The following is an 18,135-nucleotide window of genomic DNA, read 5'->3' on the forward strand; positions in this document are numbered from 1 at the left end:
TAGTCAGTATATGGAAATCAAGAAGGAATTATAAATTTAAAAAAATGAAAAGTATTGTATTTCAACTTGGTGCCTTTGATTCTTAGATCATTATTCTTCTATAAAATGGATCGACGTAAGATTCAGCGACAAGCTGCCTCTTTGAATGATAAGCTATATTCAGAAAAGCAACTACATTATATTGGGCGGGTTAAGATCTTACTATCTAACTTGAGATTTACTACTACCAACGATCGGAGAAAGCAATTTCCTGATAAAAAAACTATCAAGAAGCTAGTTCAAAACTTCGCGTCGGAGGAGGAGAATCATGTCTTGGCACTGATATCGAAAGATGTGCTCCAAAATGCGCTCCGAAGATCAAACTTGACCGCAGAAAGTATTCGGAAAGCAGAGCCTCCACCAAAACTCATAATCGAAACACCTACACCATTAAAATGTCTCTATGGAAGAAACCGCTTGCAAGCTGCACACAGACTCCTTGAGTATGGAGAAGATTGGTTGATTGTTGATTTATACTCCGATGGTAAGCAAAGATCCATTAAGAAGGCCTGCATTTTGAGATCTGATAATTATGGTAAAGAATGCAGCCTCACACTTCAGAATCACTTTCAAGAAGGTTATTCAAATTCTACATATTTTTGTGACGGTGAGATACTTCGTCACATCCGTCTATATCAGGACACCCAGGATATCATCAACGAAAACAAATGGTGGGCTCGTTTGTCACAAGATAAGAAGAAGGATCTTAAACGTATTATCAACATTACAGCGTTCAGAGATATATTTGATGATTTGATGAACATCACTGGTTTATGGCCAGCTTTTCATATTGGAACTTTCAGACGATATTTAATCATAAATTGTCATGAGGTAAATTACTTGTATGGCCTAAGCCTATGTTTCTAACTCGAGATTCAGGAACTTTTAAACTATTTACAGAGAATTTACAAAGTATGGTCAATGATTGTAGGAGGTAATCAGTCACTTATGCGGCATATCGATCTTATGACAGTAGAGACGTTAGAGCTCAGAGCTCCAAAAACTTCAAGTGAAGATGCTAAGATAATTTTGGAAGCTATGGAGAAACGAAAGATATTTCGTTTTGTGGACGACCCGAAGCTGCGGAAGTCCATATCTTGCAACATCTTACAAGTCGACTACCTTGTTCCATCACTCCGGACCTTTTGCGAAGACACTAAGTACCTCGAACCATGTTCGAATGCAGTGAAGCTACTTGTGAGACTCGAGCACAAAGAAACCGTGGATAAGGCCCTTCGCAGAATATATAATCCTCCTGAAAGTACAGCCGGCATAGTTACCGTACAGGACAGTGAGAACAGCTTCACAGAGGTCGAGTCGAGCGACAGTATGCGATTTCATATTGCTAAGCTGCAAATTTTCTTGGCAGCTTTCCGAAATTTTAATAATATAGTCAACATCGCGTGCAGAAAGGACCTAGAAGAGGCAAAGCCGATGGTTGCCGTGCCTAATCTAATTGTCATCTATCAATTCGCAAAATTAGCATATAAATTGGGCTTTGATTCTGATCAAGTACAACGACTTTTGTCTATAGATCCCCGTATCGAAGAAATATACTCTTGCTTAGTTCGCCTCGATCCTAGCAAAGAGAAAAATGAAGAAGAACTTCGTTTACGAGCTCAAAACTACGCTACAATTTGGAACAAAGATAACGCAGTGAAAGATTCGAATATGAGCACAGTCAGCAATCATCCGTTACTGACTGATAGAGATCAAGATCAAACACTGGCCCAGAGATGTGGGAGACCATTTCAAAAGGCGCATATCCAAGATAAAGAGTTCCTGTTTTTACGTCATATTTATAGCTCTGACAAGACAACTGGTCGATATATTACGTCATTTTATGTAAAACAAGCAACTTTTATCGCATTCTTCGGGGATTTTAAAATAGATGATCTTCAAGAGCCTAATCCATTGACATCCAGGGATGAATATGACACGGGGGGAGCAGGAGCAGTTATCGATGAGTATATGAGGGCCGTTCCACAGGAATTTGATAATGAAGACTTGATGGATGTGGAAAACGATCCTTTGACGATACCAGCGCAGAACCATCATGTGTCTTCATTAGGAAACCGATCTAGTGATATTGAAATGGGAGGTGATAATGACAGTCAGGAAATTGCAAATTCTCATAATTCCGAGCCTGCGCCAATTAGCAATTTAGAAATGGTCTTTTTCCATGGCCCAAAAGGCGAGGAAGATCAGGTACCACTCGACCCACAGCGATTGCTAGAGTATATCAAAGCATTGCCAAACAATTCGCTCATTATCGAGAATCACGGTAGCCAATCGACCGTAGTACCAGCGCACTGTTATAATTTTCTAAAACAGACTGGCATTCGGAATATTCAATATAGCCCTATGATTCGTCCAACAAGCCTGACATGGACGGGACAGGGTTTAAACCCAGAAGAAGAGGAAGAATTGTAATGCTTATAGAGGCGAATATCTATTTAGACATACGCAATAGTTTCATGTATATCTTGATTGAAACACACGTAGATCAATCCTACATGATAGATAATTCCATTATATATCGAGTTTATTGATTTTTAGTGATCATTCTATAGGCTGTCGTACAGGATGTCGGATGATAAGCGAAGAACTATGTTCCCGCCAAGTGATCTAAAACTTCTCCATAACGCTTCCTCCCCAGCACGGGTAAGCAAGCCAGTGAGAGCATCTACGGATCTCATTCAAAAGATTGCAAACTTGTCAAATGCCGAAGTCGCAAACATAACATCGTCGAGCAGCAGGTCAACAGCTCAGGCAACCCGCGACATGAAAATGTCAAAACCGACTTCACGGCCCAGCGATCATGACAACAAGGGTAAAATGGCGGCACATCAATTAAAGAAAGATAATCCCTGGTCTTCATATCAAGGCTTAGTGTATACGGATGATAGAGGTAACTCTGTTGGCGCGTTTCATCTCCGCAAGAGTAATACTCTACGCAGTATTGTGCGAGTTAGCCCCTCGCTGGATGAATCGTGGGTCCACGAGCTACTCAAAATTGAGCATAAGCATATTGTACGTTTGTGGGAAGTATTCCAATTTGATAAAGACAGCTTCTTGGTTTATGAGATGATGGACATGTCCTTACAGGCTTTGGTGGCATGTCAATTGGCTTTCAGAGAACCTCAAGTGGCGAGAGTATGCGCAAAGGTTGAATAGATTAACCTTGATGAGTAAACAAAAGCTGACTAATTTCATAGATCCTTCAAGCCATTCGTTATCTTTCGGATAAGCATCTTTTTCATAATCATATCAATACTTCTAATATTCTAGTCTCTAGGAATGGCGAGATAAAACTCAGTTGGTAACCCTAACCTCCACTTCAATGATTAATTACTAATATTTTTACTTAGGTCAAATTCATATATGTTCACGAGAAACTGAGGACAGTGAATTTGCGAACTCTTTTGATTTATGGTCGCTTGGTCAAGTAATGTTGGAAATGATGGAGCCAGATTCAGCAATACTTCCTACCTATAAGCCCGGTGATACTTTAAAGCTTACGTTATCAAACGACTGGTCACCACAAGCTAATGATTTTCTCCGGAACACGTCATCAGTATCTGTCATCAATCTTCCGAGCTTTATCACTGATCTTTCAAAACATGTATTTCTTAGAAAAATAGACGCTGATGATAGTGCTTTAGATGTTAATGTTTGGCTTGGGCATCTAACTGGAATGAGAATATGGTCACCTATAGCTGATGATTAGTCGGAGTCTTTTCTCGGCCAATAACTAAAAAGCACTGAGATCGCGTGGCGGGGCCATAGATTGATTCATCTTTAACGAGTTAAAAGATCGGGGAGGCTGGGGCTTTTAACTTTACGGGAGAAGATCAGTTCTCTACACCGTTTAATTTATCGTCATTCAATTAGTGTTTTACCCCGTGTCATTTTATTATCATATCCGGATACCATCAAAAACACTCTTCATAAAGATATTATTAAGTAGATTCGAAAGCATTAATCTATGTTGCAACATAACCGCTGGGTCATCAAGTAAACTACAATTTTCATGATTAGTCTATTCAAAATTGATCATTTCATTGGAGACTGATCTGAATCATTTAATCAGTCTCTAAATTTTAGACCAATCTTTAGAAATACAATAAGATTACACATCGTTTAGAGAATAATCTCTTTTGAGAGATTATTCTCATCTAAAGTATTAGTCTATTCAAAATTGATATACATCGTTTAAAGAATAATCTCTTTTTAGAGATTATTCTCATTTAAAGTATTAGTCTATTTAAAATCTATTATTTCATTGAAGACTAATCCGAATTATATAATCAGTCTCTAAATGTTAGATCAACCTCTAGAAATACAATAAGATTATACATCATTTAAAGAATAATCTTTTTCGAGAGATTATTCTCATCTAAAGTATTAATCCATTTAAAATCTGTTATTTCATTTGAGACTAATCTGAATTATATAATCAGTCTCTAAATTTTAGACCAATCTCTAGAAATACAATAAGATTATATATTGTTTAGAGAATAATCTCTTTCGAGAGATCATTCTCATCTAAGAATTTTAGACCAATCTTTAGAAATACAATAAGATTATACATTGTTTAGAGAATAATCTATTTCGAGAGATCATTCTCATCTAAAAAATTTAGACCAATCTTTAGAAATACGATAAGATTATACATCGTTTAGAGAATAATCTCTTCTAACGATCGAAAGCATATCTTTAAATCATTACTAAAGACTAGTCCGTTAAAATTAATCATAGTAGACAATAGGATTAATTAGACATTTACTAAATAAACAGAAATGCTTATTAGATACAATTCTGAACTCACTAGTGTAGTCACGCAGATGTCTAAGTCTTGTCATACCTAGACCCCTTGTCTAGGTATGACAAATAGATAGTCACGTGATCGACCCCTACATCGGTTTTCGTTGCAAAATAAGACCTTTCTTCCTTAGTATAGTTCTGTTGTCTGACTATTGATCTTTGAGACTATTCCCATGCTGCTCCTTGTGATACGCGTGACAAATCTTATATTATCCACCCTCTTATCTCCTTCTCTCTTATTTCTTGCTTTCTAAAGATATAAATATCTGGATTGTATATACGAAGCCAGGCTTATAATTTCAATTACAGGCATTATTATGTTGAAATTATTTCATCCTCTAAAGCAGCTTCATTTAAAAATGCCTCCCCCTATACACAATCAAAGACAACGACGAAACGCAATTTCCGGTAATGATGAACTAGTAAGACTTCGTGAAGAGATGTTTCGTTTAGATGCGCCTCACGGGGAAGATGCTCGTGATCCTCGACACGAATACGGAGAAACCAGTTATATCAATATGCTGCTTCAACTTGATAATATACCTCAGATTTACAGCATCTTAGCCAGTTTCTTTACGTGGATTCTACTCGCTGGATATATAGTATTACCAGCTACGTTTACGTCACTACAGAGTTCTCGCATTCCAACATCGGAGATAAGTAAAGCTGGAAAGTTGATTTTAAAGACATATCAAAATCTTCCACTGTTGTGGATAGCGGCTATTCTCTGTGCTATTGGGGCATCTGGTATGGGGTGGTTATGGTGGATGTGGAAAATGAATTATATATGGATTTTGAATCGAATTATTTTGTAAGTACCCATTTATCGTATAACAATTTTAACATTAATCAGAGAATTAGACCAGGCTTCCTTCATTCTATCACAGGACTTCTCACTACAATAATAAACATCTATACCGCTCGAAGTGGAGATTGGTCTGTAACTGCTATCATTACTGCTAGTGTAACAGGCTTTTGCACAGTATTCTTATTGGTACAATTATTATTCTACAACTTCTGGTTACTTCAAAAGATTAAGAAAGAGCATAAAAGGCAGATTAGTCAGATTGAACTAAATAGGCATCATAATATTGGGAGTGCTCTATGATCAGGAATCTACAACTCGATAATAGGTATAGATACTTTTAGTTACTCCCTAATTATTGAAACATTGCATATCTTCTTATATATAAATTGACCATCTATAACTAGCTATATATTCGTTTTTTTTCTTCTTTAAAAGATATTGTTTCATTACTCGTATCAAGATTGAGTGCCCAATATACTAGAATACTTTATTGTCTATATTGGACTGAGTACTGCTATGTCGGTCGTATCTTCGATTGTAACTTCTTCTTTATCCTGTCCTATATCTCCCCAATCGGAATCTTTAGTCACAGTAACTCCTCATCAGCAGTTTGCGAGTTCTATAGGGGTCCTAGGATGCATGATTGATACCAATCGTGTTGCATATTGGCCGTCACCACCTGATTGCGGCGATACTTTGTGTATCAAAGTAACCTACAATAATCGTTCAGTGAACCTCCTGCATATCGATCACTCTGGCGGTGCTTATGATATCTCCTACGATGCATGGAATTATCTTTATGTAGGGGAGCCTGCTACTCAAAATCCTCAACAAGGTGGAGGGATTTCTGCAAAATATACCATTTTACCTATGTCGGAATGTGCAAATATTATAACATCTCCAGACAAAAGGCTTCCTCTGTCCGCAGCTAATTCTATGAACTATGTTTCAAGTTGCCTATCACAATCTAACTCATGGACTGCGAGTAACTCTGGATTGTGGAATATTGCGACATCAGCTTGCACATTCGGGGTTAAAGAGGAATGTGTATTAAATCTCGCAACCTCAAATCAACCTGTATGTCCTCATCAATTAGGGCTACAAATACCCTTGAGAACATTACCTGTTTTTGATATTGAATATGGAACAGGTAATAAGGTCTTAGCTGTTTAATGAAGCAAACATATGAGGCGAGGAAAATGATTCCTAATTAATGCATGAAAGCTTTCTTATTTAGGTACAAAGTTTAGTAATCGAGTTTCATTCTTTAAAATGACTAGTTCTTGGATTCTAAAATAGTATCTGCCGCTACTTATTCATTCATTTTCCGCTATAAATAAGGAAATATTTAACCTTGAAGCTCTTCTTACCAACAATTGAGCCCATTCGCAAAAATGATCAAAATATTATCAAATACAACAAAACGACGAAGTGAGAGATTGAGAAGACGAAAGACAACTCTTTTCAAGAAGGCATTTGATCTAGGTAGAGATTATGATGTGGATGTTGCGGTTATTATACGTCAACATGGAAGATATTATACATTTAGATCTATGGATAACTTATCATGGCCACCATCAATGAATGAAATTGTAAGTGATTATCTGTAAGAGTAATCATTTATTCCGGATACTGAATTAATAGGAAACTTCATATCCGCTTCCAAAAAATATGCTGCCACGAGATATTCAGAACAAGACATTCAACAGCGGAAGACACATTTCATGATGTAAGTATTAAAAAAGGAATAGCGTTGTCAAATGCAAATAGGACTGAAAACTATTCAGGCTGAAATTATAATGGTCTCGCAATTATTGGTTGAAAGACAGGGAAGCCAAATATTTGTTAGGCTTAATCTTTTGTTTGAAAAGGAAAAAGTGACAGCATCTTGTCTTGAGGACTTCATTATACTACAATAACAATACATACAATCTCTAAGACACGAAGAGAGAATGATTAAACAATTTTAAAGCTCAACCTTAATTACTCGTGGTGTTGCACTTAAGAAAATATATGGGACTTTCATTCCAATGAATTCTCTACACTTGGGGCATTGAAATTTATCTGAGCCTGGCTGGGATTCAAGGTATTTCTCCATGCATTCTATGCAGAACCAATGCCCTAAGTAACATTAGCCACATAAAATGCAATATAACTTTGCTTCATATTCAATTCTTACCACAATTCAAACGTGGCTTTTCAATACCAAAAAGTGTTGCTAATGCTTGAAAACATATTTCGCATTCGAGTCCCCATGTCCTGTACGCTGTTTGCGATTGCATGACGAAATGATCTTTCCTCCAACAAAAGACACCTGCCACTTCATTCAGGCCTGTACGCGAGTTGCGTATATTCCCTTCGTACACACACGAAGGTGATAAAACACAGACGCCACAGAGCATCTATTGGTAATTACAATTAATCTCAACCACTTTTAAAGACCTGAAGTGATTACTCACACAACCGCAAATACCTAAAGCATACATATGACATTCGATGCCATCACCATCCCCTAAGACTCGAGAACAGCCTACGCAGCATACAACGTCTGTTGTCAAATCGATAACCTCGATATATTGACAGTGAGTAGATGGCGGAGTTGCGCTTGGTATGCTCATTGTCAAATCAATAATCTCAATATTTCGACAGTGAGTAGATGGCGGAGTTGCGCTATGCTTGTTTCTCGTCAAATCATGACTCTTTGCGGACCAACTTGAAATGATTATCGAATGAAGATTTTTGATCATGAAGGATTGAAAAGTGACTTGACTATTTCATAATTTTTCTCACATCCTCGCTTGATTGAACCTATCGAATGCCCTGGTCATTTGTCTTGGTAGTCTTAATTCGTTTCTATCCCGTTTAGTTCATATCTTATTTAAGCATAACACAACCATCACGATATGATATTATTTAAATATTAAAACAATTGCGAATGCCTCATTCGTTGTGGCATTAAACTTCGTGATCATGAAGTTATATATTACTCATTATCTATTTCTTTTCAAGCTTTATTTCTATACAGCGTCCTCATTAGACAATACGAGTGACAACTATAGAAGTGTTGGTTATTATGTCAATTGGTTGAGTCCTTCAATTCAAATCTGTATTCTATTATTAAACTTCTTATAGGGCAATTTATGGAAGACAGTTCTTCCCGCAAGAGCTACCTGTGGCAAATCTCACGCATATATTATATGCATTCGCGAATATTAACCCAGAATCCGGGGCTGTGTAAGCTAACAATCTTTTATTATTATTATTATTATTATTGACATTCTTCTAGATACTTGTCGGATCTTTGGGCAGACATAAATGCTCCGCTATTGGGTGATTCCTTAAATAGCTCAGACACTAACTTATACGGCTGTCTACAACAGATGTACATACTGAAAAAGCAAAACAGAAACCTTAAAGTTCTACTGTCCATAGGTGGATCTACATACTCTTCAAACTTCCCTCTTGCAATATCTACTATTTCTAAGAGAACGACATTTGCCTCCTCTGTTGTTTCTCTAGTTGGAAACTTAGGTCTGGATGGTGTCGACATTGATTGGGAATATCCTGCAGATGATATACAAGCAAACAATTTCGTATCTTTACTTCAAACAGTCAGAGATGCTCTCGATAAGTTTAGCAATCTTTCAAAAAGTCCCTACCACTTTTTACTCACAGTTGCTGGTCCTGCTTATCCTAATGTATTTTGGAAGTTATCGGAAATGGACCAGTATGTAGACTTCTGGAATTTTATGGGATTTGACTATTCTGGCTCTTGGAGTTCTGTTACAGCACACCAATCGAATCTATCTCCGTCTGGCAATGGATCAACACCATTTAATACGGAAGCAGGGGTTAGTTATTATATCTCTCACGGAGTTGCATCAGATAAGATTGTTTTGGGAATGCCTATATACGGAAGATCATTCGAGGAGACTGAGGGCTTTAACAGTGATTTCCAAGGTGTCGGACAAGGCACTTGGTCTCAAGGGGTCTATGATTACAAGGCACTGCCTCTCTCAGGAGCTACAGAGATTTACGATGAGACAATTGGTGCAAGTTACAGCTGGGATTCCTCTAAGCTGGAAATCGTTACTTATGATAATCCTGCGGTTGCTGCTCAAAAAGGTAAATGGATCCAATCCATGAACCTCGGTGGCGCAATGTGGTGGGAGACTAGTGCGGATGGAAAAGACTCCAGGAGCTTGATTGGGATTATGATTGAAACATTTGACGGTCACATACAGAATATCACAAACACGCTGTCATTTCCAAATTCCTCTTACCTGAACATTAGAAATGGCATGCCAGATTATTCAAAGCTACCGATACAGATCGAGACTTCGATCACAACTCATCGTTGGAGTAGCAGTGCAGCGGTATCGTTGGGCACATCTCCGACTTCGGATTGTTCTTCAGAAATCACCAATTTTTCATCAAAGACCATATTAGATAGCACTGCTCTACTCCCCGAGACAACGATCTCCAGCACGGTCCTAGGAAGTACTGCTCCCTGTTCAAGCAGTTCTTTCGCCAACACAGCCCCTTCATCTGCAATAATATCTTCTGTTTTGAGCCTTTCTTCGGAAACTCCCTTAGAGACCTCATTGGATAGCACGGCTTTACTTCCCGAGACAACGATTTCCAATACGATCCTAGGAAGCACTGCTCCCTGTTCAAGCAGTTCTTTCACTAGCACAGCCCCTTCATCTGCAGTAACATCTTCTTTTTCGAGCTGCTATTCAGAATTTGTGACGAACACAGCCCCATCCATCGGATTTACGGCTCCTTCATCCGGCGGTCAGGCACCATTCTCCAATCATTCACACACTCACACAGCGGGTTTTCAAAGTTTGTCTTCCACAAGTAGTTGTTCATTTGCCAGCAGTTGCTCCATTATCACTACCACCTACTCCTTTTCAACTTCAACAACTATCACTTCGGCTACAACAACTAGCGTGTCGTTTCCTATCTCTATACACTCCGTGATAATTTGCACATGTCAGAACCGTTATTTTGGAGTCAAATATGCCACCGCTGGCGCAACTACAACAACTCTTTGTGGAAATTTCGACGCAATTCCCACTGGCTTCACATTAATTTCTCCAGAGAATTCATATGTTCAGCTTACTACAGCAACTACAGATTTTCGGATTACAATAACAACAACAACGACCCTTCCGACTAGAACAACTACCATACCAATATCAACCCGGGAGATTATCGTTACAACAGTAACGTCAACAGCTGCCAAGCGGAGCTCTGGGTGTAGTAAAAAGCTATCCTGCACTCCAAATAGCACTGCTATTGAAGCGGCTAATTACTCGCCTACTGGTTCACTTTGTGCGTTGGATATAAACAACGACTTAGTATGTATCGAAAATTCTGTATGTCTATCCAGTCCGTCTTGTACTGCTAATGACGATTGCGCTCATGGGGAGATATGTGTATCTGTTTGTTGTCAGCGTGCTTGTTATATGGATGACTCCACATGTATGTCGCAACATTGTGCAAAGTTGGGAGCTGGATGCTTGGATTCGAGCTGAATATGGATGGGTCGATAGCGATCTTCGGGAGAGAATAAGAAAGAGGATGTAGTATTCAGACTGGCTAGCTTTAGTAGATAGGATAAATTTTGGTATGAATATGTCGCATGTATGCCGGTCTAGAACGTGACAACAAACGGATGCAGGGCGTTAACCATCAGCTGATCGTCAAGATTAGCCGAGTAGGTATAATAAGGGCCACTCATCCTCATCATCTTCATTTCAACCTTTGTTCTTTATTTGCATTCTTCACAAAGTTTCACTTGATCGAAAAATATCGAAATGGTGTCAAGCAGTTGTTATATGCCAGATTCAATTGATTGGGACGACTGGATTGAGTTGGATGATTTGTCTTCCCCTGTAAACACTAAAATACTGGAAAGCGACGTCGACGACTCTCATTCAAATCCTGAAGCCTTGAGTATGGAAGAGGGCTACTCTCAAGTCAGTTCTACCATGAACCAGGCCCAATCAGACCTCACAACTTCGACGACAGCATCTCAGGCTATTCAATCCATCACCAGCATGCCTCAAACAGATTTTGAATCTTTAACTACAGCAACCCCAAAGAAAGATGTTTCTATGAAGAAAGACCAGATTCAGGTGTGTCAAAATCATCACTGAAATTTTAAGTGTGAGTAAACTACTGATCAAATTAATAAAGAAATTACAGAAATTGCGAAATGACTTACAGAAAGGGTTGTTGATCCAAAGGAATGATGTAGAAGAGAATATGATGGACGAAATGCTTTTCTCCCTATCCACCTTCGCGAATCTGTGCAAACCAACAATTTCCATTCCTGATACGAGAATTTCAGAACTACTTGCAAAGGTTTACAATCTCAGAAACCATATCCATAAGCATCATATACCATTCCAAGAACGAGTGAAGATTATCCTCGATAATCTTTTTAAGATCCTGGAGTCTGATGAGAATATCAAAGAATCAAAATTGAAGCTCGAAGAATCACAACACTTTGTGGTCGACATAAATGATCCAAAGGATACTTATGCAACTGAGGTACACCTTTCAAAGGCTTTGGTGAAGGGGTTTGCAAAAAGTAATGAACTGGTATGTTTAGATATCCTATCATGATGGAACAAACATTGACAGGTTATTAGAGTCCAGTATTACCACAGAAGCTAGTCGTGGATTTGACCGAATCAGATGATGAAGAATCTGAGACATCATCTCAGGCAAAAGCCCAACATCTGAGGCCATCCAAGCTAAAGAAACGTAAGCGTTCAGATCATTTGGAAGCCAGTCCCAGTAAGTTGTATTCATTCAATTTATTACATGGTAATGATAATTTCTGAGAGCTGATTTATCTTTAAATGTGACAGTATCTTTACAGCGCACGAAACGGAAGCGGATATTTAAAAATTACTTACCGCAAGAAAATGCATGGATGGCGAAGACATTAAATTGGATCGATGAGAAAGTCAACGAGAATATTGGGGAAACGATCATAATAAAGAGATCTGACTTGTTGGAGTTAAAGAGTGAGGTGGAGGCTTGGCGTATGGAGGATTTGAATGTTACGGAAAGATTGTCTGGATGATTTCTTTTTATTACATGTATGTTATCAAGATAGTTTGAAATATGTGTTTTCTTAAAATATCTTCTGTCAGACGACAAACTTGGCCTAAGTTACAAAAAACGATGATGAATACAGGAATTCCGCCATTTTTAAATTGTAGTAGCAATGTATAATTTTGATTGATGGAAGTGAGTAACGAGAGAGTCAGTATCTAGAAGGGGAGAACTATTAAATCGCTCCGTGCCCTCCTCATTATTCCCTTGTGTTTGCCGATCTTACCCAAAGCTTGGACCCCTATAGATTTCGGTTCAATGTACGGCCCCCCCTAAACCCTTTGCTCAAATCAATGCAAACGCCTAGCTGCCCGAATTTACAAATTCAGTTGATTGAAATGGTTCAAGTAATGCTGCAGGGAACCAAATCTTAATTCGGTGCCTATTTCAGATTGAACTCAAGTAAGCTTCTTTCGAAAAAGTAAAGATTATGGATAGAATGATTGGTGACTGAATCAAAATTTCGAAACTAGGATGACTGTGCTACTTTGGTGTTGACTTAATTAGTACTTCCTAATTTTTAAAGAGAAAAAAGACTACCAACCCACTTCAAATGAACTAGTTTTATATATGAGATAAATCAGATTGTGACTTGACAAGATTACACGATATCTACTTAAATATCTGAAGAATGACCACGCTTACTTCTATCCCTGGTTCGGACAGTATATTGCCACAGCGCAAAATGAACTAATTCATTACCGTGTAATTACAGGATGAATCTTCCAATGAAGAGGATATGTCAGATTTAGAAAGTAGTGATCTACTCCCAAGAGAAAAACTCTCTCCTATTTCGAATCGAGAATATTTTTGTACTTTGTTTGTGCAAGTTCAGAAACAACTTCAAGTTTCCGAGAAAAGACGTGCTGGTTTATTGAAGAAGGAAAGCGGACTAATAGATAAAAAACGGCGTTACATCATTCTCAGTCAAAAAACAGTAACATCAATCCGTAATATACGCTCATCCAGAGGGAATTCAAATCAAACAAAAGGTGGTGAATGAATTGGTTCTAAGCGCTCAATACCTATCACAAAGAAATCACGACCAAGTTCCAACAAGCCTCTCACGAAAATCATCCCAACAAGGCCTTACGGTTGGCATAGAAACTCGAACCGGTCAAGAGAAGATGTTTCTCCTGAACCACCAAGAAAAACGATCCTACAATCATTATAGCATCGCCCTGTGCACAGCTCATCTCACTAGCCTCTTTCTCGAAACAGGTAATTGTGATTTGGAAGCATGCATAGATAGATGCATCTGCGGAATATGGTCAAGATAAGTGGAATCAGAAAATGAAAATCTTACATGCAGGATACATCACAATGCAATCCATCTAATTTGACCCTTTGAAAACTTCCATTGGAATGGATACATCTCTCTAATTTTTATTACCCATCTCATCATCTTGATCCCAGCTACTTTACTACTCTACCTTTCTCAATCGCTCCAAGGTCACCTAAATCTGCGCTGTATGTGTTCGTGATTTCGATGGGTATGACATCCTTGGTCCCCTAGCGCTCTAAGTCCATGGCAATCACCTTCAAGCCTGCAATCGTAGTTTTCAGTCCAATATTATGCTTGCTAGTTCAGATATATATATTAATAGTCGCATGAGTCGAGTCTTAGGCACCTGGCCACTGTAATATAACCCCCCTTTCTTATTTTTCTTTCAGCTTCACCACTGGGATATACAGAAAGGGGTTGTATACGAAGATGGTAAATGTAACTTTCTGCTCAGGTGAAAGACAGGGGAGGGGTTTCGTGAATCGCGCAAAGGGCCCCTAAAAATTGAAATTACTAATATTCAAACATCTTCATACTCATGCAAGGGGAACTTCTTCTTATATATAAATCTTGTTTTCTTATATCTATTATATTCCTTAGAACTGTAGACTTGCTTCTCCATCCCTCATCCTACTAATTAAATATGTCTCTATCAAAAGCCTTTGCGGACATCATTTTTAATATTTTAGAAGGGAACTCTTCGATTGATGTTGAGAACTCTGAGGTGTGTATGTCTCCAGTATCAATCTCGCGTTAACTTAGTTGGATGACAGATACTCTGCAATGCCATCAAAGAATTTCTTGGTAGACGCACAACAGAGGAGTGTTGGAAGCTCATTCCAGATGCTCACCAAGCTACTCTCCTTGAAAGCTTGGGGCTCGTGAAATCACGAACAAATTCTGCAACGAGACGGATTCATTCCACACTAAGGCAAGAGATTGCTGAGTGTGTGAAACTCTCTGATAAATACATCATGGACCACTTTGAAAGCCTCAACCCAGAAATTTCTAAAGATTTACATCGATTTGTTGCAGCCATTCGAGGTTTCCAATTTACTATAATGATGTCCGACAACTACTATCCTACACCGTGGTCTTTGGATCCTAATATATTTGGCGACCCTACATCTAGAATGTCGAGATTCTCTCGATTACATGAAGGTACGAAGAAACTGAAAGCCGGTTCTTGGGCATGGCGTCTCGCATTATTGTGTTTCAATCATGAAGTTGAATATAACTTCTCAGCAATGCTTCTCCATGAGGAAACTGACACCAGAAATTTCGAGGGCATCATCTATGAAAAAATTGCCGAATCATTTAATATGTCTACAAAATACTTCAAAAGAAGACGGAACACTGCTGTATTTTACACAAAACTTCTTGTGCAAGCAGGTCCAGGCTCTATTCTTATGATAGGAGAGAACTCGAATCATTTGTGAGTTGGCATCCATATATAGAAAGTTTATTAACTTACATTTCATATTCCAGGTGGCAAGAATCAATAACGTTAGATGAGATTGATAAGATCGTTAATTTCATAAAAGACCAACTTCCCAAATGCTATCATCGTATCAAATCCTTTGATCAGACGGCAGCTGAGATGATAGTGTCCGGGCTTTGTGCTTATGGTTGGACTCTTGCCGAACTTCGACAAACTCAAAGCTCATTACTCTCGGAGCTTCGAAAACACATCGACTTCGAAAAGTGCGAAGATAACAGCTTGAGGGAAATGAGGCATACTGATGCTACCAGCGTGGTTCATCGAAATAATGAGAACGCAGAATCTACGCCGGAACCAAGAGCCAAAAGACGAAGAGAAGATATGATCAGCGTGGTTCACCAAAATAATAAGCGCGCAGAGCCTGAGCCGGAACCTATGGCCAAACGACAAAAAGGGACTGTGAAGAAGAATATGGCTTGTGATTATTGCCACAGGTGCGAAGAGCTACAATTGTATCGTGGAAGTTTCTAACATGTATATTTTTAAGGAAAAAAACAAAGTGTGACGAAAACCGGCCTTGCAATTCCTGCCTCTGTGCAGGCTTACCATGTGAATACGTAAGATATCATCTCAATCGTCCTAGAAAAGCATGTGCCTGCCGACTATGCACGGAAACACTGGTAGTTTTACCCGAACAGAAAAGTTCAATCATTTGCAACAGAGAAGCTATGTATACAGACGTGTGTAACGATTCTACGAGTCAGGGCTCGTCGGATTACTCAATTACTCCGATTGGAAATGAATCCACAGATTCAGACCCAGGGAAGAGCACAAGGCAAACATATTCGCACCTCGGAGCTGCTGTTGCCCTGTGGTGGCAGATTCCGTAGGTGACGAAGTATTCATTTTGTCACTGTAAGGGAATATTCAATACTTTAATACTATATTGAATAAAGCGTTTTTACTATATTAATGTGATTAAACTTTTGTACTATATATGACGAAAGTTTTTTATTCATTGGGGTCTTAGTGAAATTTCGAAAAATTTCTTGATTTTCGAAAGTTCCACTCTTTTTAAATCGAATTCGAATAAGAAAATAAGAATTCAATTTAAAAAGGATATAGGCTAGAATCATTGTGATCTCTTGTTAATATGATACATTCTGTATGGTATGGTACAGTGGTAAAGCTTGTGATTGAAGAATAACTCAGAAGTGATATGGATCCACTCCCCTTTAAGCTTTCGGCTAATGCCTCTAGCTTACTCTCTGGCTCTTGCGCTTGCTCCCCTTAATCTCTCTGATCCTCTCTTAGCCTCTACCCTAGCCCTTACGCTTATACCCCCCGTCCCCTCTCTTATAAACTCTAATTTCGAATCCAAAAGCTCTAAGGGAACTCCTCTTGGGCTCGAATTTTCACTTTTTCTATTAAAATTCAATATAAAACGGGTCGCATTTTGTGCCGATATTATTCGTCACTAACGAATTGATCGTTTTGTCAATGACGAAAAAAGTATTAATATCGTCATATACACAATAGAAATTACTATGGGGATTTATATTGAATTTCTCTTCGTCCGGAAGATTAACTTTGCCACCACAGGGTTGATCAACAAATAGGTAGACGCTTTTTTTGATACATCTTCCAAACAACTGGTTCCAGACATTTTGATACTAATCATGATATATCTATAGTATTGGATCATGATTTTGAACCATCATCGTCGATAATACAACTATCTTCTCCTCAGAACACAAGGTTCTGGAACGAATATGGCACAAGTAAGATACCATTATATTAAACATGATTAGTGTAATCATCAGTACAATACTAATATAGGACAGATTGGGAGCCTGAAGGCCCCCAAGAACATATCACAAACGCTGCTGCTGTTCCGATGATTATTCAGAACCAAAATAATCTAAGCATGTTCGCTATGCCTTCTGCCGCACCAGCCATCGATCCGTGGATGTACGCTATCCAACTTGGTTTACCAAACCAGCCCGAACCACCCGCCGAACTATTTTATATGCCAAACAGCAATCCATGAATATCTACTGTGGGCTGGTTAGCAATCCGAGTTTATTATATCTGTTTGTACCAGCTCCATCAGCATGCTTACTGAATTCCTCTGGATTATATGATGCATACCTCATTCACAATATTGATTCCGTGAATTATTGTGCAGAGATTGCAAAGCAAGTGAAGCCTGGTTCTATGGATGCATCTTTGGTTAAATAAATGCATGTACCAATAGTCAGGTCTTGTTTTTCAATAGTGGGTTTGTTGAATGTAATGGCAGTAGGAATCAAGAAGACTGTACTTGGTACAGGTAAAGTTGAGGGTTTATTATATCGAAGAGCCAAAAACTTTTTGTCATTTCTATTGAGCTATATTCGGAGGTTTATTTTAGTCTATTTGTATGGAAATGTAACAAAAGGATAATGCATACCTTCGTTGATACTCCGGACTTGCAGCTGAAACTTTGCACAACACTATCGAAGCCACTTAAGTCAACTATAGTATCTGAGTTCTCCCTTAAAGGTGCAGCGTCCAGCGATCTCATACACTCTGTGACAGAATCAATTTCTTCTTTGC

The 18,135-nt window shown here is 38.5% G+C and overlaps 10 protein-coding genes across 10 annotated transcripts; 8 read left to right on the forward strand and 2 right to left on the reverse strand.

Annotated features, from left to right (window-relative positions):
- Positions 1–105: 105 nt before the first annotated feature.
- On the forward strand, positions 106–2,472 carry EAF01_010140 (uncharacterized protein; the record flags this gene model as incomplete). Its single annotated transcript, XM_038918397.1, has 3 exons — positions 106–523; positions 581–870; positions 919–2,472. 3 exons carry the CDS (start codon positions 106–108, stop codon positions 2,470–2,472), a joined length of 2,262 nt encoding a protein of 753 aa, XP_038766367.1.
- A 153-nt stretch (positions 2,473–2,625) lies between these two features.
- On the forward strand, positions 2,626–3,769 carry EAF01_010141 (uncharacterized protein; the record flags this gene model as incomplete). Its single annotated transcript, XM_038918398.1, has 3 exons — positions 2,626–3,207; positions 3,258–3,357; positions 3,411–3,769. 3 exons carry the CDS (start codon positions 2,626–2,628, stop codon positions 3,767–3,769), a joined length of 1,041 nt encoding a protein of 346 aa, XP_038766368.1.
- Positions 3,770–5,071: 1,302 nt separating this feature from the next.
- On the forward strand, positions 5,072–5,974 carry EAF01_010142 (uncharacterized protein; the record flags this gene model as incomplete). The annotated part of the gene is made up of 2 exons (XM_038918399.1): positions 5,072–5,677; positions 5,728–5,974. Exons 1-2 carry the CDS (start codon positions 5,184–5,186, stop codon positions 5,972–5,974), a joined length of 741 nt encoding a protein of 246 aa, XP_038766369.1. The 5' UTR covers positions 5,072–5,183.
- A 216-nt stretch (positions 5,975–6,190) lies between these two features.
- On the forward strand, positions 6,191–6,847 carry EAF01_010143 (uncharacterized protein; the record flags this gene model as incomplete). The annotated part of the gene is made up of 1 exon (XM_038918400.1): positions 6,191–6,847. The coding sequence occupies one exon, from the start codon at positions 6,191–6,193 to the stop codon at positions 6,845–6,847; it is 657 nt and encodes a 218-aa protein (XP_038766370.1).
- Positions 6,848–7,068: 221 nt separating this feature from the next.
- EAF01_010144 (uncharacterized protein) lies at positions 7,069–7,572 on the forward strand (the record flags this gene model as incomplete). The annotated part of the gene is made up of 3 exons (XM_038918401.1): positions 7,069–7,266; positions 7,319–7,403; positions 7,462–7,572. 2 exons carry the CDS (start codon positions 7,069–7,071, stop codon positions 7,400–7,402), a joined length of 282 nt encoding a protein of 93 aa, XP_038766371.1. The 3' UTR covers position 7,403; positions 7,462–7,572.
- A 68-nt stretch (positions 7,573–7,640) lies between these two features.
- EAF01_010145 (uncharacterized protein) lies at positions 7,641–8,292 on the reverse strand (the record flags this gene model as incomplete). The annotated part of the gene is made up of 3 exons (XM_038918402.1): positions 7,641–7,795; positions 7,854–8,076; positions 8,134–8,292. 3 exons carry the CDS (start codon positions 8,290–8,292, stop codon positions 7,641–7,643), a joined length of 537 nt encoding a protein of 178 aa, XP_038766372.1.
- A 352-nt stretch (positions 8,293–8,644) lies between these two features.
- On the forward strand, positions 8,645–11,217 carry EAF01_010146 (uncharacterized protein; the record flags this gene model as incomplete). Its single annotated transcript, XM_038918403.1, has 3 exons — positions 8,645–8,757; positions 8,807–8,908; positions 8,961–11,217. The coding sequence occupies 3 exons, from the start codon at positions 8,645–8,647 to the stop codon at positions 11,215–11,217; spliced, it is 2,472 nt and encodes an 823-aa protein (XP_038766373.1).
- A 282-nt stretch (positions 11,218–11,499) lies between these two features.
- Positions 11,500–13,300, forward strand: EAF01_010147 (uncharacterized protein; the record flags this gene model as incomplete). Its single annotated transcript, XM_038918404.1, has 4 exons — positions 11,500–11,820; positions 11,882–12,289; positions 12,340–12,487; positions 12,562–13,300. 4 exons carry the CDS (start codon positions 11,500–11,502, stop codon positions 12,777–12,779), a joined length of 1,095 nt encoding a protein of 364 aa, XP_038766374.1. The 3' UTR covers positions 12,780–13,300.
- A 1,439-nt stretch (positions 13,301–14,739) lies between these two features.
- Positions 14,740–17,587, forward strand: EAF01_010148 (uncharacterized protein; the record flags this gene model as incomplete). Its single annotated transcript, XM_038918405.1, has 6 exons — positions 14,740–14,820; positions 14,870–15,531; positions 15,585–16,031; positions 16,085–16,146; positions 17,232–17,318; positions 17,382–17,587. 6 exons carry the CDS (start codon positions 14,740–14,742, stop codon positions 17,585–17,587), a joined length of 1,545 nt encoding a protein of 514 aa, XP_038766375.1.
- Positions 17,588–17,714: 127 nt separating this feature from the next.
- On the reverse strand, positions 17,715–18,103 carry EAF01_010149 (uncharacterized protein; the record flags this gene model as incomplete). Its single annotated transcript, XM_038918406.1, has 2 exons — positions 17,715–17,927; positions 17,990–18,103. 2 exons carry the CDS (start codon positions 18,101–18,103, stop codon positions 17,715–17,717), a joined length of 327 nt encoding a protein of 108 aa, XP_038766376.1.
- Between the last annotated feature and the right edge of the window lie 32 nt (positions 18,104–18,135).

Source organism: Botrytis porri (assembly GCF_014898465.1).
Source record: "Botrytis porri strain MUCL 3234 chromosome Unknown BPOR_015, whole genome shotgun sequence".
Taxonomy (NCBI): Eukaryota; Fungi; Ascomycota; class Leotiomycetes; order Helotiales; family Sclerotiniaceae; genus Botrytis; species Botrytis porri.